The sequence below is a fragment of the Chanodichthys erythropterus genome, chromosome 9 (assembly GCF_024489055.1).
Source record: "Chanodichthys erythropterus isolate Z2021 chromosome 9, ASM2448905v1, whole genome shotgun sequence".
Classification (NCBI taxonomy): Eukaryota; Metazoa; Chordata; class Actinopteri; order Cypriniformes; family Xenocyprididae; genus Chanodichthys; species Chanodichthys erythropterus.
In genome coordinates, this window is record NC_090229.1 from 20,208,085 (window position 1) to 20,234,553 (window position 26,469).

General features: G+C 36.0%; 1 protein-coding gene across 2 annotated transcripts in view; it reads left to right on the forward strand.

Moving 5' to 3' along the window:
- The window catches only part of tafa3b (TAFA chemokine like family member 3b), a 97,725-nt gene extending 88,579 nt beyond the window's left edge, over nucleotides 1–9,146 (forward strand). For both annotated transcript variants that reach the window (XM_067393769.1, XM_067393770.1), the window contains 2 exons: nucleotides 2,765–2,889; nucleotides 8,563–9,146. In XM_067393769.1, the coding sequence (XP_067249870.1) occupies nucleotides 2,765–2,889; nucleotides 8,563–8,574 (137 nt within the window). In that variant the 3' untranslated portion in view covers nucleotides 8,575–9,146. The remainder of the gene's footprint in view (nucleotides 1–2,764; nucleotides 2,890–8,562) is intronic.
- The last annotated feature ends 17,323 nt before the right edge of the window (nucleotides 9,147–26,469 follow it).

A 26,469-nucleotide genomic window follows, 5' to 3' on the forward strand; every position in this document is an offset into this window, starting at 1 on the left:
GAACTTTTTTTAAAAAAGATGTAATATAAGTCTAAGGTGTCCCCTGAATGTGTCTGTGAAGTTTCAGCTCAAAATACCCCATAGATTTTTTTAAATTCATTTTTTTAACTGCCTATTTTCAAAGTCCCTTTAAGACAAGTCATTTCACTCGGCGGCCATCTTTGAAACGCCTCTCGGGCATCCTGGGCATCATGCAGCTCCTATCTCTTTGAATGGGGAAACATCAGATTCTCCAAAACTGTTCGTCAACGTTACGATTAAATTTGATATTTGAAATCACCAATGAAATCTAACAACAACCGACTCATAAATTTAGTTTCTAAACGAATCATGTCAAAAAAACTTTTTTTTTTTCAGGCTGGATCACGCTAATGCGCATGCGCAGACCTAAATGCGCGTCTCTTCGGAGGCGCTCGTCTGACTGTTTCTATAGAAACCGGTGATTCTAACGGCCGCTGAATTGACGCGATGACTTTACCAGTCGGCGATTGGCTCTTGGCTTTAGAAGGTGGGACTTGTTCCGCCATATCGCACGTTACACTTTCTCCCATTCACAACAATACGAGTGACACGTCTTGTGTTATTCTATAGTCTTTGCTATTTTGGGGCATCATTATAAATGAGCCGATTCGGGGCTACTGGCCCTTTAATTCTCGTGCTCCACGCCCACAGAGCTTGCGCTTGCCTTGAACAGTGCATAAACAAAGTTTACAGAGCTAATATAACCCTCAAAATGGATCTTTACAAAGTGTTTGTCATGCATGCGTTGGATTATGTGAGTATTGTATACTGTTATATTGTTTACATTTGATTCTGCAATGAGTTTGAGGCTGTGCTCCGTGGCTAACGGCTAATGCTACACTGTTGGAGAGATTTATAAAGAATGAAGTTGTGTTTATGCATTATACAGACTGCAAGTGTTTAAAAATGAAAATAGCGACGACTCTTGTCTCCGTGAATACAGTAGGAAACTATGGTAACTTTAACCACATTTAACAGTAACATTAGCAACATACTAACGAAACATTTAGAAAGACAATTTACAAATATCACTAAAAGTATCATGATATCATGGATCATGTCAGTTATTATTGCTCCATCTGCCATTTTTTGCTATTGTTCTTGCTTGCTTACCTAGTCTGTTGATTCACCTGTGCAGATCCAGACGTTACTGCCTGACCTTGTCTAATGCCTTTCATAATATTGGGATCATGGGCTGGCATATGCAAATATTGGGGGCGTACACCCCAACTGTTACGTAACAGTCGGTGTTATGTTGAGATTCGCCTGTTCTTCAGAGGTCTTTTAAACAAATGAGATTTATATAAGGAGGAAACAATGGAGTTTGAGACTCACTGTATGTCATTTCCATGTACTGAACTGTTATTTGACTATGCCAAGATAAATTCAATTTTTCATTCGAGGGCACCTTTAAGTCCTTCCCTGGAGTCCACTTCGCTTGAGTCAAGATACAAAAAGAATCTTAATTTATGGGGCTTAAATTTTAATGGAATTAATTACATTAATTATTATAATTAATTACTAGACGGACACCTTTGGTTGTTGAGTCACGTTTTGCATCATAATATGCATGTTTATAAAATACTGTGCCTACTTAAAACAGTCTACCTTTCAAAAAATGCATCTCAGGACCCCTGCTGTCCTGTCTCATCCCGTTTGAGTACTCATTCTGTACTGCCTGCTCTCGTAATGGTGCTTTTCCACTGCATGGTACGGTTCATTGCGGCTCACTTTTTGGCACTTTTCCACTGCATGGGACGGCTCTGTACGGAACGGTATGGCTCACTTAAATAGTACCATCTCAGTTGAGGTTCCAAGCGTGCTGTACCGATACTAAAATGTGACATGTAAACACTGCAGATCACTGATTGGTCAGAGAGAATCGTCACTACTAGCGTCATTGGATTTGAAACACTAGAAACCAAACCCGCTAGATTTAAATAATCACTAACAGCCACCGCAGTATCCTTTGTTCGCAAAACGACTTGCTTTAAATGACGGTCACATGCAACTTGAAAAAAGAAATGGCTGTATCACCAGTATACGAGGTGCAGACGTTCATCTCGTTGGTAGCTGAGGAGCAGATCCATGACAGCAGAGGCAGCGCAAATATAAGATTAGTCTATAATCCCACCCACTTTGAAGCGGTACTGAACTGCAGTGGAAAAGCAAACCAAAAGTAAAGCGAGAAGAGCCGATTAGTACCACACAGTGGAAAAGCGCCGTGTGATTTTTGTAGTAGTGTACATGTCAGGGAGCATGATTAAATGCATTAATGTTTTATAATTAAGTGTACTAAATTAACACTTTTAAATCAATCCCTAGTAATTTAGTTGTTTAGGTCGATTTTCCACCCTTTCTCCAACCCTTAGAAATTAAAGGATGCTTTTGCTATGAAATCTAATACTCTTTTTTTTTTTATGATTGGCTAACCTTTGTGCATAAATAAGGCAGTTTCTTCACAAAGCCTGCACTACATTGTGACAAATTCACAAAACAATCCACACTGAGTTGGTTTGGGACCTATACATTTGTAACATTGAGTTTCTTCAAAAGGATATGCAGAGTTGTAGGTGCTACACCCAGCCAGGATCAGCACAAAGTTTTGCCTGATTTTTATTTTATTTTTTTTTTCATTCAATGATATGACCCCTATACTTCCAGAAAGTGAAAATGTCTGTATGTACTAACCTTAGTGGTCTTGTTCATGTTCCCTGTGATGTGTGTGTGTGTGTGTGTGTAGCGTCTATAGTAGCTCAGAAGTGGTGGTGTCAGATGCAGCCATGTTTGGATGGTGAGGAGTGTAAAGTCTTGCCCGACCTCACAGGCTGGAGCTGCAGCACAGGCAACAAGGTGAAGACCACCAAGGTTAGTATACACACACACACACACACACACACACACATACACACATACATGCACATACACCTCAAAACAAGAGGACTGTCCTTTAGGCCTGAGAATGCCGTTACTTTGAAATCTGTCAGGGTCATTTAAACTCCAATTTCTGAATGAATAAACAGAAAACGCACAACATAATGATTTGGCATTAACATATTGCTAAGATAATACTGCCCACTCCACCATAAAATACATATTACACACAAATATTAGGACTCATAATTAATATTATCTCACTTTGTTCATCATCTTTTTTTTCCACTGGGCTTGTTACAGTGTTTTTGCATTGATTGCCCTCTCTGTGAAAAATACAAGCAATGCTGCCTTATAATGTGGCTGGCGTTTGTCAGTATTTAAAATACTGTCTAGGCAGGCAGCTCACTCGATTTTGGAACAAAGCCTCTGTCTTTCTTTCTCTCAGTGACCTAATTCTTCTTGTTGTGAACACGCTCCGTACCATACCTTAGGAGTTCATGTGGAGAGAGCCTGAAGTTTGTTGGAACTGACATCAAACATAGTAGAGCCTGCTTTTGGAAAAAAAAGAAGAAGAACAAAACAGAGAAACAGAGACAACCCCTTTTTATCCTGCCAATAAAGCATCTTGAAACTTGACAAAGAGAGACAGAGACAAAGAAAGAGAGACAAGCCTAGCAACAAACACACAAGCACTTATGTTATGAGTGACAGATGTGAAGTGACTGACTGAGGCTCTTCTCAACAGAAAAAGTCAAAGGCAGAACAAAGCAGTAAATAAAATGAAGTGACCAGAAGACATGATGTCAACATTTATTCTAATCTTCAGTCACTGGAGAGCAGGGTAAAATGAACTCTTGCCAAGCGGAAAATGTGAGGAAAATTGTTAAAAAACGTTTTTTACCTTAGGAATAGCAAAGTACATGGTTTGTGTGTGTGTGTGTGTGTGTGTGTGTATGTATGTATATATATATATATATATATATATATATATATATATATATATATATATATATATATATATATATATATATATATATACAGTACAGTCCAAAAGTTTGGAACCACTAAGATTTTTAATGTTTTTAAAAGAAGTTTCGTCTGCTCACCAAGGCTACATTTATTTAATTAAAAATACAGTAAAAAACAGTAATATTGTGAAATATTATTACAATTTAAAATAACTGTGTACTATTTAAATATATTTGACAAAGTAATTTATTCCTGTGATGCAAAGCTGAATTTTCAGCATCGTTATTCCAGTCTTCAGTGTCACATGATCTTTCAGAAATCATTCTAATATGCTGATCTGCTGCTCAATAAACATTTATGATTATTTTCAATGTTGAAAACAGTTGTGTACTTTTTTTTTCAGGATTCCTTGATGAATAGAAAGTTCAAAAGAACAGCATTTATCTGAAATACAAAGCTTCTGTAGCATTATACACTACTGTTCAAAAGGTTGGGGTCAGTAAGAATTTTTATTTTTATTTTTTTGAAAACAAATTAAAGAAATTAATACTTTTATTCAGCAAGAATGCATTAAATCAATCAAAAGTGTCAGTAAAGACATTTATAATGTTACAAAAGATTAGATTTCAGATAAACACTGTTCTTTTGAACTTTCTATTCATCATTACTGGAGTAATGATGCTGAAAATTCAGCTTTGCATCACAGGAATAAATTACTTTGTCAAATATATTTAAATAGTACACAGTTATTTTATTTTAAATTGTAATAATATTTCACAATATTACTGCATATATATATATATATATATATATATATATATATTTTTTTTTTTTTTATTATTATTATTATTATGTCTCTAGACTTCCTTAGTCTTTAGTTTTTGTTTTTTTTCAACATTAAAAAAGCTGTTTTTAACCTTAAAAGAATCATTGAGAACAATACATGGAGACGTTTGCATACATTACCTTAGAAAAAGAGCGCCATGGTGATTTCATATATATTTTTCCATGACATAAAAAATAAAAGAGGAGAACAGAAGAGAAAGAGAGGGTCGGGTATGATCAATGATTGATATGATCAATGACATACACATAACAATGATCCATATTTCATCACAGTGGATTCATGTGAGCCTACATGTGTGTGATGAACTGTACTTGAATGTGTTTGATGTTCCTTAAGATGAAGTGATATGTCCAAAATTAACAGAAATGTAAATGCGTATGTGTTACTAACTGGGACCATCCACACACATAGCCCTCTGTCAGATCTCTCTCTCTCTCTCTCTCTCTCTCTCTCTCTCTCTCACACACACACACACACACATACACACACACACACACATTCTGTCTCTTTCTTTGTGGGTAGATTTTGGTCCCACAATGTAGCATAGCAACACGCTGAAAACCACCCACAACACCCTATAGCCTCATGGCGGCACTAACATTTTCTTTTAATTTATATTACAGCAGGTATTGTCTTTTTTTATAGAAAAAATCTTTAATTTATGAATAATTTTTACATTTGAAGACATCCCCAGAGGTTTTATCAGGACCTTTAAAAGTATATCTACATAAACCCACACAAACACATTAATTCTCATTACAGATGCAACCGAGCTCAAAATGAGACCCACAGCACTGAACTTTCAGCTCTTTAACTCACTCCAAAATGCTTTTTAAATAAACTCAAAAAATGTCTGTATTCAGTATTGGAACACCTGCTGATTCTATATATTCCAAAGACCTTTCAGTCTGTGAAAATATAAGAGAGGAGAAATGCTTTGATTAATTATGGATGTTTAAAATGATTGATCAGCATGGTAACTGTTCGTTCTGCCAGCACACCTTTCGCAACATAAAACTTGCCAAAACTGAAAGAGACACCGGGAAGAGGAAAGAAAGAGGACGAGTGAGAGGGTGGATCAAGTATCGGGCATTGTGCCATGCCACTCTCCTCAGTCGTCCCTCTGTGCCAACTTGAAAGGCAAGGTGCCAGGCTCTAAATGAATGAGTTTGCTTGGGCGCCAACTGTTTCACCCACAGCTCCAGCGGACCATGCCCATCAGCAGCCAGGACAACAAGTCTGTGCAGATAAATGTCAAGCATTAATGAAATCTGTACTAACAGAGATGGAGAACCAGACGACTTCTTCCTCTGTACGAAATGAGGCAGTATAGTTCATACACTGTAAAACCCGATAAGTTACAGTAACTCAAACCATTTGAGGAAACCGATTGCCGTAAACAATTTAAGTTTTAAAATCAATAAGTATGAGTACTGTAAACTAATACACTTTAAATTCACATGTTTTAATGTTGGTTTAGTCAATCATTAAACTCAACTTAAAGATTTTAAGTTTATTTTATTCATTCAGTTTGAATTCAGGTAACAAATCTAACTAAGCCTTAACAACTTTATCGTCACATAAATGGTTTGAGGAAACCGATTGCCGTAAATGGTTTAAGTTCATCAAACTCAAAGTAATAAAGTTACATAAGACTAGGCAAAACCTTACACTCTTAGCCCGGATTTTATATTTACTTAAAAATATAATTACAATATACTTAAAATATTTAAGTTTGGTTGCATTACTTATAAAATATAAGTATATTTTACTAATTTGTGGGTGTATTTGAATGTGTTAATAAATGTAAGTTAAATGCTCTTAAATTATGAAGTTTTTCTCGTGACCATCTGGTTTGCGGCAGGTAATGACGCCATTTTGTCGTGGTGTGTGTGAATTCAAGGAGCTGTTGATGAGCAGGAACATTTGTTTTGTCTGTTCTACAGACATTTTGGCTGTATACAAACATTTTTTCCAAACATTTACCTTTTTATAGTTTTTCACCAAAGTTACCATCATCGAGGTCAGGGTTTGTTTTAGTTTAGCTCTTGACCCTTGACTTTTTAATTTTAGATTTTGTTTGGGCAGTTTTAACTGCATTAAAACCAACCAGACAAGCAAAGTTAAAAGATGATCAGGTGTTGTTGGTTATGTTTTTACATAATCGTTATTTGATCTGAATCACTGAATTCATTTAGAGCCCAATCTCTGAGTTAGATTTACATTATTGATTACATCAGCACTGTGATTCTACAGCGGAAGATTAAATTTTACAATACAATTTTTTTTTTTTTTTTTTTTTTTAAGTTGTCCTTATCACAAAAAATATATATGAAGAGTTTCGTTGCAAAACGAGATAACTCCGTTTTTTTTTTATTTTTTGGTTGTGCATTCCAATTAATATCAATTCAACTGCAGTTGGTTTATTTTGATTTAAACCTTCATAACTTAAAAAAATACAGCTAAGTAGCACCATAAAACAAAATAACATGATAACATAATAATAAACATGTTTTGACAAAAATGTTAAAAACGGAGTTATCTCGTTTTGCAACAAAACTCTTCATATATTTTGGGCACACACAGACATCAAGATCAGCCTGTGAATCTCAACGACGGTGACAAGCAACATATTCTAATAGAGCAACTGGATCAACTGAACATTACAAAACAAGCTTCTAAAAAGTCACAGAAAAACAGAAAAAAAAATAGTGACAATAAAGGGAATTAATAAGACGCTCATAATTTATTCATGCAGCAATGCATGATGGGAGGCATGGATGAATTTTGATTGGTGGCAATTTAACGTGCTTAGTACATTGAATTTAAATATACGAGGTGTAATAACTACAAAGTAATTAATATTACAAAACATTTTAAGTTAAATGAACTCAAATTATTAAGTTCACATTACTTAATCATTATTTAATTTTTTTAGGGCAACCAGTTTCCTCAATTTTTTTAAGTAAATTCAACTTGTCCGGGCTAACAGTGCAGAACAGGAGCACTGTAAAGCTCAATAAGTTCAGAATACTCAAAAAATTTAAGTAAACTAACTGATTTTGTTAAGTTAGTAGAACTTTTTTGTAATTTTGTAACAAGTGGGGTGGGGCCGAGAGCCGTGGAAGTGGAGCAAGGCCAGAGTAGTGCACAGGTGTCTCTCATTAACAATCACGTCACCGGCATTTTTCTCACCCTCGCCGCATTCATCATAATGTTAATTACATACAGTTCATTTACATAAACATCACATTTAGATCTTCATGGTTAAATGATATATAGCAAATAACAAATGTTATTATAACTATCAAAGAGACTATCATTATATACTTGCATGTATATAATCAACCACACAAAGTATATACGGTCTTAAAAGCTTTGCAGCCCATCCTCAACCTAACCACAGGCTCTACTCTTAACCATAATGGTAAACCCTACAAAAATTACAAAAAAAAGCCCCCTAAATCCAAACATAACACAACATTAAACACTAATATGTCTCCCTGTGCTAATCTTGTGCAAAAACACACAAAATAACACTTAATTGCAACATTTATTTCTCTTATACAGTCTGCCACAAGCATGCTCAACTCAATCATATTAAGTTCAGTTTAATACAATCAAACTTTGAGTTAACGCAACTTTTTTTTCTATTAAGTACAATGAACTTTCATTTTTATTTGAGTGAAACAAACTCATTTCATTTCATTAATTTCACTGTTCGGTTTTACAGTGTAATGGTTAATATTTTGGATTTATTGGAGTCAGACATGCTGTTAAACACAGGTGCAGGTGTGTCTAATGGGAAATCACCAAAGTGTCAAACATAAACTCATTCTCTATTTCAGGTGACCCGATAGTTCTACGCTCCAAAGAACCGTCAGACCCAACTTACCGGGACAAAAGTGCTGAAAGTGAAGACTAACTAGAGACACCATTGGCTTCAGCTAACAGGATCGATCAGTATTAGTCATACGAAGATTATTTGAAATCAAAACGTCTGAGGGACAGACTGATCTCCAGAAATATATCCATCATAAACATTAGGACCATCCTAAAGTAAATGTGTCCTCCTCGATGGACCTCCTGGCCTCCTGGACACTCGATCTTCTGGGTGTGGATCTATAGCCGCTGGAATGTGTTGGCTGGGGGGTCTCGATATACGTATGCAGTTGTTGTTGTTTTTGTTTTTTTTACAGAAGATGTTTGGATCATCTACACCATTGCAACCCAATGGAGTTTAAGCTCTTTGGCAACATGCTCTCCTTCCTTGCCCTTCAGTTCTTCCCACAGTTCCATGATCATTCCTGCGCTACCTGATCAGAAGGTCCAATCGTTCCTTGTGGAATCTTTGAAACAGCATTTAAACATGTAAAATCGATCTGGATCTCTAACGGACTTCTGTATATTGTTTTGTTTCTAAATTAAAGCTTTTCAGCCCCACAGTCTGAAATAACAGATTAGATGTACCAGTATATTCTAGAAAATGTAAAAGTGTAAAAGATCAAAGTGTTATTCTCAAAACAAGCAGAATAAAGTTTAAAGGTTATCACTTTTATTATCAATGTTTTTATCCAGCCTGGTAACTGCTATTGAGTACATGTGTCAGTATTATATTCAATAATTAAAAATGTCGAAAAGAATGTTTCTCCGTACTCTGATTTCAGAGGCTGTAAGCTAGTGAAACCTAATGGCTTATTGTGCCACAAATAACATGATTTATTTATTCGCTTTTCCTCCGCTGGTACTGATACACGGGAAAAGAACATAATCAGCATTATATATATGTATCATGTTGTCTGACCTTTACTCCTAAAGTCAAAACCGCATTCACTCCAAATGCACACCCTCATGTTTCAAAAGGAACTCAAATAATTCTTTGCAGTGTAAACATTATGCTGTATATGCGCCACCTCTCTCTGTCTTTCCCTTTCGGACAACAAATTGCATTTTGTATTTGTCTAATCGAATGCTCAGATCTGTTCATGCCATTGAGCTTTGAGGAAATCCTGAGAACGTTTGCGCATGTCATTAAGAGATTAGAGAAATTAGCCCAAAATGCAATTTATTAATACCAACCACAATGGCAGCACAGAGAGAGGCACAAAGAGAGATATTTGAAAGTGTAATGATGCATAGGCCGTGTATGGAGATGCATGCTGATATCGTAATACATGATATCATGATACACACACCCACAGGCGCACGTACACCGAAGCTCACCGCAGCAGAAATTCCCCCTGCACAACAGCGAGACAGTGAGTTTTAAAATTCAACAGAACAATGTGGAATAATAATAGGCACAGCTCACTTCTAAAGCATCTGGGATGGTTGGACTACCTTGAATCAGTAGGAATATGGCAAAATACAAACAGGTGAACAAAGCTGCATGCATATATTGTCAGACGCTGCCACCGCACTGTCTGTCTCTCACTCGCACACACCAGGAAATGACACGTCACCCTGGGATGTAGGTGTTGAGACTTGGTGCCGCTTATGCAAATACAACTTGCAGATTTAATGAAGTCTGACGGCAGAGGGAAAAGGCCAGGAGAGATACCATACACACTCTGACAGCACTGACGAAAATAAAATGTGAGCTAGATGAATAAATAAGAAAGAAAGAAGACAAGAGAGAAAGCGGGAAGCATCGTCGCACAGTTGTTGCATGACTATGCTTGTTCATGAAGCACATTGTATTCATGTATGAAAGTGTGTATATAAAAAATGAATACTCAAGAGGTGCATGTACATAAATAAGTGCTGTCAAACGATTAAATGTGAAATGTGTACATTTGGGAGGATCTATTGACAGAAATGCAATATAATATGCATAACTATGTTTTCAGTGGTGTATAAAGACCTTACATAATGAACCGTTATGTTTTAATTACCATAGAATGAGTCATTTCTATCTACATACACCGTTGGTCCCCTTACATATTAAGTCGTCATTTTGCGGCAACATGTTTCTACAGTAGCCCTAAATGGACAAACTGCTCTACGGAGCACATTTTGTCACTATGTTGGTCTTCTTCTAAATCATTTGTGTTTTTAGAGGCAGCTTGCATCATCACTACATTGAATACACACAAAGAAGAAGTAGTAGTAGTTGTCTGGTTTATTAGAAGCAGAGACCGTTCTTTGTTAGAAGGAAGAAGAAACCTCATTGCTTTATGGCTACTCTCTGCTTTCTCAGATGACGACATCTGTCTTGTGTCAGCCAGACGGCCACCGTAGCTTCTCTATGCGCTTAGAAATGGAGGCGTGAGCACCGTTGGTTGCAGTTTTAATCGCGATTAATCGCATACGAAATAAAATACATGTATACATGTAAATATTTCTTAAATAAATACATGTATGTGTGTGAATTAATATATATATATACATAAATATTCACAGTATACACAAATATTATGTAAACACAAAGTTTTATTTTGGATGTGATTAATCGCGATTTATGTGATTACTTTATGATGGGTGTGCATACATTTTGTAATGCTGTAGGTGCGGTACATGCTTACCTGCTGCCATTTGCAAAATAGTATACAATGAGTTACAGTTCTCAAATCCGATTGGATGAGAGGCATTCCAAGAGTGCCCGATTTTCACTGACTCTTTCTGCAGGTTACATAGGTAACGCTAGTAGCTGGAGAGTTGCTATACCTTTAAGAACAAGCAAAGTCCCTTTAAGACAAGTCATTTCACTTGGTGGCCATCTTTAAAACGCCTCTCGGACATTCAAAAGAGCAGCTCCTATTTCTTTGAATGGGGAAACCAAAAGCTGTTTGCCAAGCTTTCGGTTAAATTTCATATTTTAAATCACCAATGAAATCTTACAACAACTGTCTCATAAATTTTGTTTCTAAATGCTCGAATCATGACAAAAAAAAAAAATGTATTTTTCAGGCTGGATCGAGCTAATGCGCATGCGCAGTCCTAAATGCGCGTCTCTTGTGCCTCATTTCGGAGCCGCGTCTGACTGTTTCTATAGGAACCGGAGCTTCTAATGGCCACTGCAGTGATGCGACGAGTTTACCAATCGGCGATATGCTCTTATTTCTAGTATTGCACTTTCTCCCATTCAAAACAATAGGAGTGGCGCATCTTGTGTTATACTATAGTCTTTGGAACAAGTCACTGAATCATTCAGTCAATTGAATCATTCAAAACATTGATTTGTTCTCAAAGAAAACAAGTGGCTGTCATTATCAGTGAGTCTTTGTATCATTCACTAAACCAATTAGTTCAAAAACAGATCTAAACACAGCTACTGCGTGTTGCTTGATAATTCAGCTTTGACAACACAGTTACTTGAAATACAGTGTTGCTTAATATTAACCTATTGTTTATTGGACTGTTATACCGTAAGCAATAACACACTCAGAGTTGTTTTGTTGATCTGAATTCAGCAGGGCTTTGATTATTTAATTCGAATCACATTCATGGTGATATTCAGAACTGCATTCCATATTGCTAAATTAATATGCAACAGAGGTTTCAATGCTTATTATTTCAGAAAGGATCGCTTTTATTAATTATAAAGGTTTTTACTTTTAAAATGCAAATATTATTGAATAAATCAGCATATAATTACAAGTGAGTAGATAATCAAAAACATCTGTAGATTATAAATTAGCATTATCATCACCATCACACTACAAAAAGAGGCAGATGAATGCATACTAATCATGCTTTATCTGGCTGTATCATGTAAGTGTGCCTCCCACTATTCTGAAGTTTAACATCGATGACCTACATAACTGTTCTCTGATAAAACACATCATTCCTCATTATTTTCATATCAGCCAGGCAGATGAACAGTAATGGAGGAAAGATTGGATAGAGATTGGAAATGTTGTCTATATAGTTTTTCGAATGGAAATTTGCACCAAAACACTGGTTGGGACTTTAATGCAGTTCGGCTAAATTATGATGCATTAATAGCAATCTTCCAGCACTCAAGCACAGTACACACAGCACACACACACACAAAATTATGTGTATGTGTGTGAGGGAAAGAGAGTTTGTCACATACAGTATCCTGCAGCCTATAGCAATGTCTGAAAGGACATTCCTTTTTCAAGTGTAGCAAAAATGGAAGGTTTCAGCCCCAAATTGCAAAGTGACAATAAATGTTTGTGACCTGCAGTTGGCTCTTAACATGCTCACAGAAGAGTTCGTCCCTCCAGAGACCCGAAAGGGTTGTGGTGTTCAGAACAACAGAGACAAGCCAATAGGTGAATTGGGTGTATGCCACTGACAACAAGGATAAAAGAAACAGCAAGTAATACTGAGGAGAAATCTTTCTGTCTGCTCGTGGGTACAAGAACCTCTATAGCATAATAATGTGAGAGGACACCAAGATATTTCTGGAGGGAAACGCTGCACAGCTAAACCTAGCAGATCTTAATAATTCAGCTGGCATCATGGTAACATTTAACTCACCCCTCTGCCATTCTTCCCCCATCGAACTAATATGTTTTTTAATATCAATTATTCATTAATAGTAGTACTAAATCTGGTACCTCTATGGTCTGAAAGCATGTTGTTGTTGTTTTCTTTGGGGTCATACTCTGGTGAACACACTAGATGTATGTGGGCTGGTTGGTTCTGGCTTTGCCTACTTTGTAGGGACCGAATGGCTCCACAAGGATAGTAAAACCTGAAATATCCTACATTATGAGGACCACCTAACCATCCAACAAGGAAAATGTCATAATTAACATACTAAATAATGAATTGTCTATTGCAATTCAGACTGGTGCCCTTGTGCAGAGTTGCTCAAGATTTCTGCAAAACATTTGTAGCATGCAAGTAATGATTAACTTCTCATCACTGGCTTTAGCATAGTTAAAGCTTGTTGAGAACAACATAGATTTATTTAATGTAGCCACCCATAGCCTAACCACAAGGTCTACACTTCAGCATAATGGTAACCTCATAAAAATCAACATAACATAAACTCTTTTAAATGTCAAATATAACTGAACATCAAACTTTAAAAGGTATTTCCCTTTCCTAAAAAAACACATTAAAAACACTTAATTTCAACATTTACTGTCCCGATCTATCCCTACGCAAAGCATGCTGGGAACTAAAAATCCACTGCCCAGTTTCAATCAATACAACATAAATGATTTGTGTAGTCCTAACACAAATGGTTTAGGTTAACCTAACATTTTGCAAATTTAATTTCATTTAACATAATACAATTGAGTGCAAATGCCAATTAAGTAAAAAACTAAAGATTTGTGTTGGTTCAGCTTATTTTATTTAAATAAACTGAGCAAGCAGCTAGAACCTTTTTTTTTTGAGTGTATGTGAGGGTTAAATTTAAGGTTAGGGGATAGAAAATATTATTAGAAATTAATGGAAAGTTGCACTATGATAGAAAAAAGTTACATTTTACAATTAGTTAATGCATAAAGCATTATGAACCAACAATGAACAACAGCACTTTTTAAAGCATTTACCAATCTAGGTTAGTTCAAAAGTATACTACTGTTCATTGTTAATTCATGTTTCTTCATGATACATAACAAATGTTAATTTATACAGTTTGATGTTAAAATGTGTTAGTATTAGGGGTGAAACAGTACATGTATTCACCCTGAACCATCACGGTTCAGTGCATACAGTCAGACGACGAATACAGTTAGTCACAGGCGATCCACTCCAGTCCAGAAGTAAAAAGATATTACAAAATGTACTTAATTGGGCAAGAAAATACATTTTCAATCTTAAAATACATTTTGGGTAAATGCAACGTGTGTTTTTTTAAAATAACATTTTTGTTAAAAATATAAGAAAATATATGAAAAAAATAATACAACATATTGAAAATACATAACATATATTAATTATATATTTTCCTCTAATATCTGATTTTATTTTTTTATATATATATATATATATATATATATATATATATATATATATATATATATATATATATATATATATATATATATAACATAAATATATATATAATATATATAACATATATAACATTTATCTTATTTCTCGGTTCACATTATTATTTTTCATTTTTCATCAATTTAGTTATTTTAATCATGACTGGAGATACAATTTTCAGCAATGCCATGGGAACAATTCTAAATATACAGTGAAGAAGTCAATGAAAAGAAGCTAGACTCTTTAAAAAGTCACATTTGGTCTACATTCTTTTTTATGAGTGTTTATGGGGCTGTCATATGTTTAATTTAATTACATGAACTATATTTTTTGCGAGGGAAATCCATGCTGAGAATGTTGTTGATTCAGTGACAGACATAAAATATTAACAGCACAAGAGGTTTAAAATGGCAAGTCTAAAATAAACAGCCTCTATCTGAGTCACATCTACGGGTTTATAGGCCAGACTGCTGCTGGCACACATGAAGCTTCCCTTCACTCATCTTTAAGTACCTGAGTCTGTACCCAGATTCCTTGACGTTTCCCGAAAATGTGCCACTGGCATGCAGAAAATAGTTCAGTATGTGAGGTTTGTAGTTTCTGATGTTCTAATCTGGTCCTGTAGGACTCGCCAAGCTAATATGACTCCAGTGGTCACATTCCTTCAGATGCTGCCAAAATTCTCCACTGCTGTGATCCAGAGCTGGAGTTTAATCCTGTGGTCTAATCGCCTAATTAATACTGTGGTTTACACTGGACTTTATGCTATGGTGTTATGTTGCACTTTTAAGTGTTATGATGCATTAAATGGATCAGCGGTGCATCTTGGTCTGCAGTTTAGTGCTGTCTTATGCTGTAGTTTATTCATGCAGTCCATTGCTCCAGTGTAACCATGCAGTGTAGTGTTATAGAATAATCTCATTTGCCCAGTGCTAACACATTTACACACCCTATTTAAATTTGTTGTGATTATCATATACTAGGACACTAGTGCCATTTAGCATCACACAGTCCAGTGTGTGTGAACAGATGGCCCCGTCACAGAGCCATTAGCACTGAAGAGGATGAGTACAGAGCCATAACAGATGAACAGAATGACTGAAAAGTGAAAAACAATGAGAAGATGAGGGAGATACAAAGTTTTATGAGTATTTTAGCTTTGAAACTCTGAATTGTGTAATTTGGTCCAGGGTGTATACGTTGGTGTTCTGCCAAAGTTTTCCATATTCATCTTTTGACTTGATTTTAAAACTGGCGTCTGCGGACCCCAGGGGTATCTGTGGAAAAGTTCAGAAAGGAAAAAACAGTAAAATGTAGTATAATTATATACTTAAAGGTCCACTGAAGTGCCTTGGACAGCGCAGCTTTATTCAGTGTGTTGACGAATTTTCCAATGAAACAGGATATATCTAGAAGCTCCTCCCTTTTTTTTTCAAAATAGCCAATAGCGTTTCACCTAGATCACAGCTCGGCCAGAGCATAATTTCTAACCGTTTATCCTCCATATTGCATTAAAATATAACATTGTTTGTAGAAATCAAATGGGGCCGAACGTTTTGTGGTTTGTGCCGCTTTGTGCTCTTGTGTCTCTGGACCCGAGCAGACTGTGCTTGCACTGTGGCCGTTCACGTGACACTAACGTGAAAACCGACGTCATTCGCCTCAATGGAAAGCATATTTTCACTGTCTGAATCCATCTCTCTCCTCTATATAGAGCACTATGTGCCTTTCACCATAAAGAAACTAGTAAATGTGTGAACAAATTACCAATTTCAGCCACAGCTTCAGCATCTGTTTATAGCATAGGAGGGGCAGGACTTCAGATTCTTGAAATTATTTGATTGGACAGAAGATTTGACGAGAAGCTGAAGTGCGTGTGATGTCATTAAAATCTCTGATCCATTTTAGTGGAAGTGAGAGACTACGTTTTGAATGCTTATATCCCATAAATATGAATTTTGTTATTGTTTTGGAACAGCTTATTCATAACATTAAGTCTAACATATTCATAAAAGCTGAATAAATAAAAAATTTATTTCAATGGGACTTTTTTATTTTACATTATTAGTGCTTTGTTCTGCTCTCAAAGCACTGGTCAGAAATTATGAGATTTACTTTATAATCACAAATGACTTTATTACAGTATATTGACAGGTACTTTAAGATACAAAAAAAAAAAAAAAAAACTTAAGCGTCAACTTTAAAAGAAAGTAAATATTTTCCAAATAATATTTTTATAATATTTCATATTTATCTTTTTCTTTTCTTTTCTTTTTTTACAAAAACCTAGGATATGGCATAATTCCCTCTGGTCATACAACAACAACATTTACAAGTAATCATATTATAACTAAGCAAAATGTGGACAAAAATCCACTATAATAAAAGAATGCACAGAGTCCACAGACATGCACAGACTATACCATGTAGACGCGCAGAATAATATCTGACGTAGCATTACATTTACCTCAGGCATGTCATTTAGTGTCCACAGCATGTTAGTTCACTATAGAAATTAACTCTAGATGCATATACATAAATTGTACCTTTGAATAAATAGAGGGAGAATATTTTACTTACATTTCTGCTAATGCAGGTGCGACATGACAGGTGATAAAATGTTTTTTTTGTACTATGTTTTTTTTTTTTTTTGTACTAACCAGCCGCAGTGGCGATATGTGACGATTCAGTTTTACAAAAAGTCTGTGTTTCTGCGGCTGGAACAACATACAAAGTGTGACAATTTAATCTCAGGTACTGATTATGTGATTTATTTAATTTATACAGAAATTTCACCCAAAAATGAAATTTCTGTCATTAATCACTCACCCTCATGTCTTTCCACACCCTTAAGACCTTCATTCATATTCGGACACAAATTAAGATATTTTGATGAAATCCGAGAGGTTTTTATTATCCTCCATTGAAAGCAAAGAAATTACCAAATTCAATGTCCAGAACTGTTCAAATAATCAACGTGACCACAGTGGTTTTTACCTTAATGTTACGAAGCGACGAGAATACTTTTTGTGTGCACTTTTTGGGTAAACCCCTTTAATGCAAGTTTGAATATCATTTTTGTGGCCCTTATGAGACAATGGATAATTCACCTCAGATCTTTAAATTAAATGAAACAGCAATGTTCAAACTGTCAGCTCAAGGTGAACAAACAAGTGTATTCAAAAAACAAATGTTTCTGTGACTCAGTGTGTTTTGTCTGATTAAAATTTGCTTTTCAAATCTGCAATTTCTGCTAAAGACCAACTCAAGCAACGGAACTACAGAGAAGCATGAGCTGTTTATTTCCCCTATTTTGTCTGAATGCCAGGATATTGCAAATGCCATACTCTGCCATATGTAAACGCCGCCCCTGGGGCCTCAATTAAAAAAAAAATGTTGCACGGACACCATCCTAAATTTCATCTTAGGATCATTTCTAAGATGTGCGTATGTGTGATTCATAGAATGAACATACACAGAAAATGAGCGTACGCCTCTCTTTAAGATGTGAAATCTATAAATCGCAAATGATCTTGAACTTGAGGTTTCAGTTCTCTGTGTTGTAAACGACACCTAATTAATGTTATTTACATATAAAAGATCACCAATCATCATCCAAATCCTAAAATGGTGAGCTGCAATAAGAGCTTAGATTTCCAAAAACCTGCAGTAAATAATACTTTTTATAAATAAGTATGAGCGTTGGCATGGATTTAAGCAGACGCACAATCTAAGATCAAATCTGTGTGTACCCACGCTTTATAAATGAGGCCCCTGAGCTGTATATTTATATTTCAGGAAAGGGGTCCCTCAAAAGGCAACCATCATATTTGAGGGTCCTTTGCATAAAAAACTTGTAAAGTCCCTGGTTCATAAAAAAAAAAAAAAAAAAAAGGCTGTTTTTTAAAAAAATATATTTTTTTTTATATAAATGGTACATTCTTATACATGTATGTACAATATGTAGCCTAATGTGTATGATAATTCCATATGCAGATCATGCTGACAGACGTCACTCTGGGCAGAAGCATTTTGACAAATGGCTTATGTGAGTGAACATGTGTGTGCTGACAAAGATGATCCAAACACAGTGGGATTTGTGGTGAGAAACCAAGGGGAGGCTTTTATTTTAAATGAAATAACAAGAGTTTAAAATGTCCACTGGGAAGTGAAGGTCAGGTTGTGCAGGGGGCGGTAGGTACAGAGGTACATGACCAGGCGGTCATTGTCTCCGTAGGGGTCTGGCTATGTCATGCCCTCCCTGGACCTCGAGGACACCTTGTTCATACACATGGGAGACCCGTGATGTGCAGGAGACTTTATGGCAGTGGTGATGAGGCACTAATAAGTTCAGGTGCGCCTCATCACACACGGGCAGAAGTACACAGAAACAGTCGCCCTCTTAGCCACCTGCTCCTGTGAATCTGCCGAGACCATGCTGATGTGAGGGGCTGTATTTATACATTTACGCTGATAATATATGTTTATATTTATTTCTTCTGTCTTGGATGAAGAGAACAGAAACCAAACTTATGTTTAGACATCTGCACATCTTAATCTTGTTCATCAACAAAAACCTTCAGTGGCGCATAGCAGGATTCACCTGATGTACCTCAGTTTCAAAAAGACCATTTTCAGTTCTCTCTTCCCTCTTTCTGTGTGTGCCAGGATGTTTCCTGTTGTGAGAGCTTGTGACCTGTATTTGGGTGAGAAGAGGAAAAAAGTGAGTCCCATGGTGCTGGTGCTTAATTAGTAAGCCAGAACAGTGAGAAAGAAAAAAAAAAAAAAACATGAGAACAGAGGATGGAGACAGCAAGACAAATGGCTAGAGAACAGAATGATAAAATGGCCGCAATTATATCAGTGTTCCCTGGCTGTATGGATACTCAAAACTCATTTATACTCCAGTTCTGGATTTTTGTGAAGAAACACACCGAGAACACAAGAAAAAGGAAATATTTAAGAGCTTGCCGTGACAGTAACAGCACACCAAATGTGACTGCCATCAGAGAGAGAGAGATAAGACTAAACTTACTGGAACTCATTCATTTTCAATGAGAATTGGCAGTTTGCAGAGACACAAGAGACTGGGATCATTGATGACATGATGTGGGTAAGTCCAGTTACAGTATTCAACAATTTTGAGAAGGGGGATTCTTGTCATGCAGTATGTTTTCATCATATGTTTTAATAAATATTTTAACCTAATAATATATATAATTATATTTAACCTAATTATATAAATGTGTTCATTTTAAAATGTCAAAACATGGTTAATTAACAAATTACTTCGCTGACACAATAATGTACACTACCATTCAAAGTTTGGGGTCAGTAAGTATTTTTATTCAGCAATAATGCATTCAATTGATCAAAAATGTCAGAAAAGACATTTATAATGTTGTATCCATAAAAAAATATTAGGCAGCACAACTTTTTTCAACATCAATAATAATAAGAAGTATTTCTTGAGCAGCAAATCAGCATATTAGATGATTTCTGAAGGATCATGTGACACTGCAGACTAGACTAATGATGCTGAAAATTCAGCTTTGCATTACAGGAATAAATTACATTTTAAAATATATAAAAATACAAATCAATTTTTTAAATTGTAATAATATTTCACAATATTACTGTTTTTACTGTGTTTTTGTATACTGTAAATCTTACCACCCCCAAACTTTTGAATGGTAGTGTAAGCTAAGTCTTAAAAATAGGTTGTTCATGTTGGGGGTTGTGTCACTGTGAATGATTTCAATGTGCTCTATGATTTATCTCTGCCCACATATTGCTATTTAATAAAAAATGACGCATTGAAAACCATGTCAGAAACACTTTGATAATCATTCATCTTGTTCATGATATGATGCATTAAGCACTGCTGCAATTTATAAACAAACACTTTCCCATGCAGAATGTCAGATTTTACTGTAGCAGCACTAAAAACTGATTCCTTGTCAAAATAGAATGACATCTTATTTTGACCAGCATTTTATGATCTTTTCAAAAGGTATTGTCAGTAATGCATCCCACTAACCGAGCAGTACAAGCAACTAGGGACAATAAAGGGACCTGACAACCTACAGCAACCTAAACTGTACTCAGCGTGAGAGGAGAATAAAGTCTGCATACAATATATATTTATTAAGATTATTTTATTAAGGACACCCTCTGTGAGGTAAATGATGCAGAGCACTTCAAGCGTGGTTTAAAAGACCCATCTTTCCTCCACTCTCAACCAAAACACCCCACCAAGCACTAAGAGACACTCCAGTGAGAAGCCGATACTGCAGCACAGTAATTTCATTTCTTTTTTATCAGCAGTATAAAATGATGCAGCCTCTAATGGCTTATAGCCCATCAAATTAATGTCTGTCATAAAGCTGCATTCACTGAAGGATTTGGGCTAAAACTGACAGTAACATCTGCAGTAATTGTACCACGAGTGAACATTGCCCTTCACTCTCCTTAATAAAACCGAAAATTGCTAATTTTTGAAACATCTATTTGAACATGATTCAGTGAATAGACACTGGCATAGAGAATTAGTTCTACAATAATTTACTTTGGCAAAAGCATAATAATATCCATGTTCCATTTTTTTTAAATGACAACTTTAATAGGGCCATTTAATCTTGGCTCTTAAAGGTAATTTATACAAATTTAGAAAAAGCTGAACTTTTACTCCTGTTTTTTATTGTTTTAATAATAGCCTTACATTTACTAGTTGGCTGTGAACAAGTTCAATAGCTTACTTTCCCTCAGCACACAGTGATTCGTAAAGTTGCAATGAAATGGAAGTAGGCACAGATATTTTCTTTCGTATATGTAATGTACATCTGAGAAAAAGGAAAAATATAGGGCAGGGACTTGGTTCTATTCATCGGATGTTGATTGGATGGAGGCAGAAATTAAATGCCTGTTGCAGTAGACTGTAAGAAATGGACAGGGTTTCAGTGGACTAAATGATTGGAGAAATCCAGCATACATCACCAGAGTATGAAAGCTTGTTTCCGCCACTAAATAAAAGACTTTTTTCTCACAACTGCAAGTTTGTATCTCGCAATTGCAAGTTTATATCTCGCAACTGCGTGTTATAAAGTCCGAATTTCGAGAAATAAAATCAGAATTGCGAGATATGAACTCACAAGAAATAACATAGTTTATAACTTGTTTATAACTTGCAATTCTTACTTTATTTCTTGCAATTGTGACTTCATATCATGCAATTATGACTTTATAACTCGCAATTGTGAGTTTATATCACACAATTCTGAGAAAAAAGGTCAGAATTGTGAGATAAAAAGTCACAATTACCTTTTTTTTATTATTATTATTCAGTGGCGGAAACAAGATTCCATACGAGAAATAAGTTTTAAAAAAAGTCTTAAAAAAAAAAAAAGATGAGGTCAAATAAAAAAGAAGCATACACATCATTGAATTGTGCATAATCTAAAACATACATTTAGAAAATAGATAGCATACATTTTCAGTTCATGCCAACTTTAATGGATGTGTATGACCTCATACTGAAAAGAGCAAAAATTAATCCAAAACAGGTGAACACCCCTTTTTTTTTTGCATAGGACTTCAAATTGATCTGTTTTAAGGTTAAAAAGATAACCTAGCTATTGCAATCTCCTAAGCTAGCAGCTTTGATTGTAAATAAATATCACCTTAAAACACGCAATTGCGAGTTATATAGTCAGAATTGCGAGAAATAAAATCAGAATTAATAAAGTCAGTGAAAAATACATCACGGAGCAAAGAGTACACTGACAACGCGTCGACAGACAAGACACTGCAAGTTACTTTTTGATATGAAACAAAGTCTCAAATTTCAAATTTTGTCATTTTTAAAGAAATTTAAATTTCTTTAATGTGTCGTGACAGATTGCTGTAGCGCCTCAGTTCAAGCAGCTCGTGAACCGATCATCTCTTCCTACTAGTTCATTTATAGCAGTGGTTCTCAAACTTTTTTCCCAGTGGGCCGCACAATGGTCCAAGTGCAGGTCTCACGGTCCGCATATAATTTGCATATGACGTCACCAATGCAAACCAATCAGATTTAATGTTATGGTATTAGCAGATAATACTATTATTATACTAAGATGTTGCACACAAGAAATAACAAATAAAAACTAACTTACTGACATTAGCTTTACAATAATAATCAGTAATGCTCAATGAACACACAAACTGTATCACTTTAAGACTCTTTTCAACAGCATCGCAATAGTCACCAAACAATCACATAAACGCCTTAATAAGCAAATGTTACTCAGCTCTTTTTACAAACAACATTGAGCGCACTGTAGGCTAATTACAATCTCTGACGATATCAAGCATTCTGTCACGTCGCAATCCCTCGCGCAGCATCGAATCCGCGAGCGCGCGCAGAGTTGGGCTCATCCAACCGCGGGTGCGCTGATGCGGTTATTTTACTGATTTAAAATACATCAAACAAACACATCGAATTCACAGTTCAGTCTTCTGAAATTGTAGGTTTTGCTTGTCAAGTACTTTACTACAGAGCAAACAGGAAGGCTGCCCATCTCGCTCATTAGGCCTAACAGCAAACTGATTCTTCCATTCTTCTTACCTTTGCTGCTGATGCTGCGACTCTTCTTGTGTCGTGTCATTTTATCTTCCACATTTAGCTTTTCTCCTTTAATAACAAATTTGACCATTTTGAGGCTTAAATTTACAAAATTAGCCTAACTACTGTTTGAATTCTTCCAAAGCGCGCACTTGTGTTTGTTTCACTGAGTGATTGAGTCATTAGCCTACGTTGCCTGATGTCTGAAAATAATAAATGCTCACCAAAATTATTTTATATGACAAATAAAGCATTATAGCTCATTTATATTTATTTAATTCACTTTAATTTAAATTTTAAAACAAAAACAAATTGTATGCTATTTTTGTTTATTATTATTATTGTGGTCGGCATATCGCGGGCAGCATTTACATTTGTGACGGGCCGCAGGCTGAGAACCACTGCTCCACACCCATTCAAACGCTCGCTGCGTCGCGCGACTCATATCCAATTACATCAAAAGTATATGCTCACTGGATGTCATGGCAACCGAATCACGGAGGAAAACTTTAAATATCTCGCCTTCACTTTAATTTCGGACCATCTCCAAAAAGACATAAAACACTAAACAAATGATTTTGACATGCGTTTTTCAAAGTAAGAAATCCAGATTTTTAATCCCTTACACACAGTTACTGCTGTTGAAATACGAAATGGAGGCGGGTCCGGATTGAATTCCCTCCGGGTCCGGACTTTGAGAAGTGCTGATTTATAGCATCAAATAAACATGAATGAACATCAGAAGGAATGTTGTTTCAATCGCAGAAAGACGTCAGTACACACCATTATTCAAGTTCAAGTCCACCTATGTTAATCTGATAACTACCCTGACTGCTTTGTCGGACAAAATGGCGGATTCGGCGTTATGATTGGTTAGTCTGTCGCCTGTCAATCAAACTCCTGTCCTGTTGGTCAATTCTGACTTTATAACATGCAATTGCAACTTTATATCCTGCAGTTCTGACTTTAAAACACACAATTATTATATCACCAAATATCACCAAACAGACATCTTAGCAGAACAAAACTGCACATTTTCATCACAATTTTTAGACAAAATAAAAATGTATGTGCCCAAGAAGAACTTAAAATCCTCACTTTTGTGTTTTTAGAAGGTTAGGTTGATTTACATTCTCAGAGCAGAACACCAACAGATTGCAAAATGATTTTTTTTTTTTTTTAAACAGGTTTCCAAAACATTGCTCTCTGAATGCCATTGTTCGGACAAACAGGTACCCCATTGTTTGATCTAATGTTGCTATTGGCTGGTCAGAAGAGGTGATGTTTTTATAGTGCCTTGGAGCCTCAGTGTTTAGACTTTTCAGGAAAATCAACCTACAAACAGCTACAGTACTTATAGATGTTTCTGCATATTAATCTGGAATAAAAGAAAGTATTTTAACATCCCAAATAATTAGAAAGCAAATCTAAAGCTTTAATGAATAATTTTGACATTTATGAAGCAAAGAAACACATTTTCCAGATGGTGTCCAGTTCATTAAAAGGCCTAAATCTTCTATGTGACAGCTGTGGAAAATAACTCAGGCGCTGAGTTTCACTTGACGTTTTGAAAGATTAGATTAATTTATATGTGCCTCCCCCCAACCCCACCCAGCATTAATCCACACTCCTATCAGACTCTATCTCTCCTTGTGCTCCTTGTGTGTTTGACGGAAGGTGAAACTATCAGTCAGCGTCCGTGCCGATCAATCGTTTCGATCGAGCAGCTGCAGTCAGGCCTATTCATCACCTCAACCCTGTTTTTTTCTTCCTTTTCATCCCTCCTTCCCTTCATTCTCCATCTCTCTGCTCCTTTGGGGCTACATGTGCAGGTGTTTGACCCCTGTGAAACCAGAATTAAAGCTACTTATATTCTTTCTCTCTCTCTCTCTCAGGATGTGAGTGGAATGGTTGTGAGGATGCGTGTGTCACAGGGAAGCTGGAAGACATGTTGGCACAAGTTTCTGATGTCTGTCCTCTATGTGTCCTGAAGGCAACAAAACCTGTTCGAGATGCTGTAACTTGTCATGAGTTTTGCGAGCAGGGCAGGTGTCCTCTTTCAGGGTCGAAGCCATCCATCTCACTTAAGCACACGCACATGAACACACACACACAGGCGCGTGCACACACACACACACACACACACATAAGTTCTGCTGAGGGTTGTGGTCGGAGTTGGTGAACTGTGCGAGATTCATCCAGCATAACCCTGCTGATTTCAGAGCTTTTCTAAATGAATGCTGCCACCCCCTCATGCCTGCATGCTTTGAGCATCAGGCGCTCAGGTAATTTTACAGTTGCTTGCAAATTGAGGCCGATCAGCATCAAACTGCAGTTAATGGCATTAACTAACACTAGAGATTTATTTGCAAGCCAGGCTTTCTGGAGCTTAATAGACTAGTTTTGCTTGCTGATTCAGCTTTGCTGTTTAAGTCATATCTCAAAAACAATGCTTTCCCCCCTTACTACTAGAACTACTATATGACATCCTCAGAAACTCCCCAAATGAAACTTGCAAATTTGCATACTTTGAAAAATCCACTTGAAAATCCACCACATACATGTATTCAGGCATGTTTTTGTAATTAATGCTCTTCAACACTTAGCTGTCACATAGTTTTGAATACAGCTGTGTGATGCATGTTAATAGTTAAAAGTATGTATATATAAATGAAATAATACAACCCCAAATCAGAAAAAGTTGGGACAGTATGGAAAACACAAATATAAAAAGAAAGTAGTGATTTCTAAATTAAATTTTTTTTTCAAAAAACAAAATTCCTATTTTGGTTCTTGCAACACATTTCAAAAAAAGTTGGAACAGTAAAGCATTTACCACTTTGTAATGTTGCCATTCCTTTTCACAACACTTAAAAGACGTTTAGGGACTGAAGACACCAAGTGATGAAGTGTTTCAGGTGTAATTTTGTCCCATTTTTGCTGCAAACAAGTCTTAAGATGGGCAACAATACGGGGTCTTCGTTGCATTTTGCGCTACAAAATGCGCAACACATTCTCTATTGGAGACAGGTCGGGACCGCAGGTATGCCAGTCAAGTATCTGTATCCTCTTCCTCCTCAGCCAGGACTTTGTAATGTGTGCAGAATGTGGTTTTGCATTATCTTGTGGAAATATGCATGGACATTCCTGGAAAAGATGTCTTCTTGAAGGCAGCATATTGTGCTCCAAAATCTCTATGTACTTTTCAGCATTAATGGTGCCATCACAGAAGTTC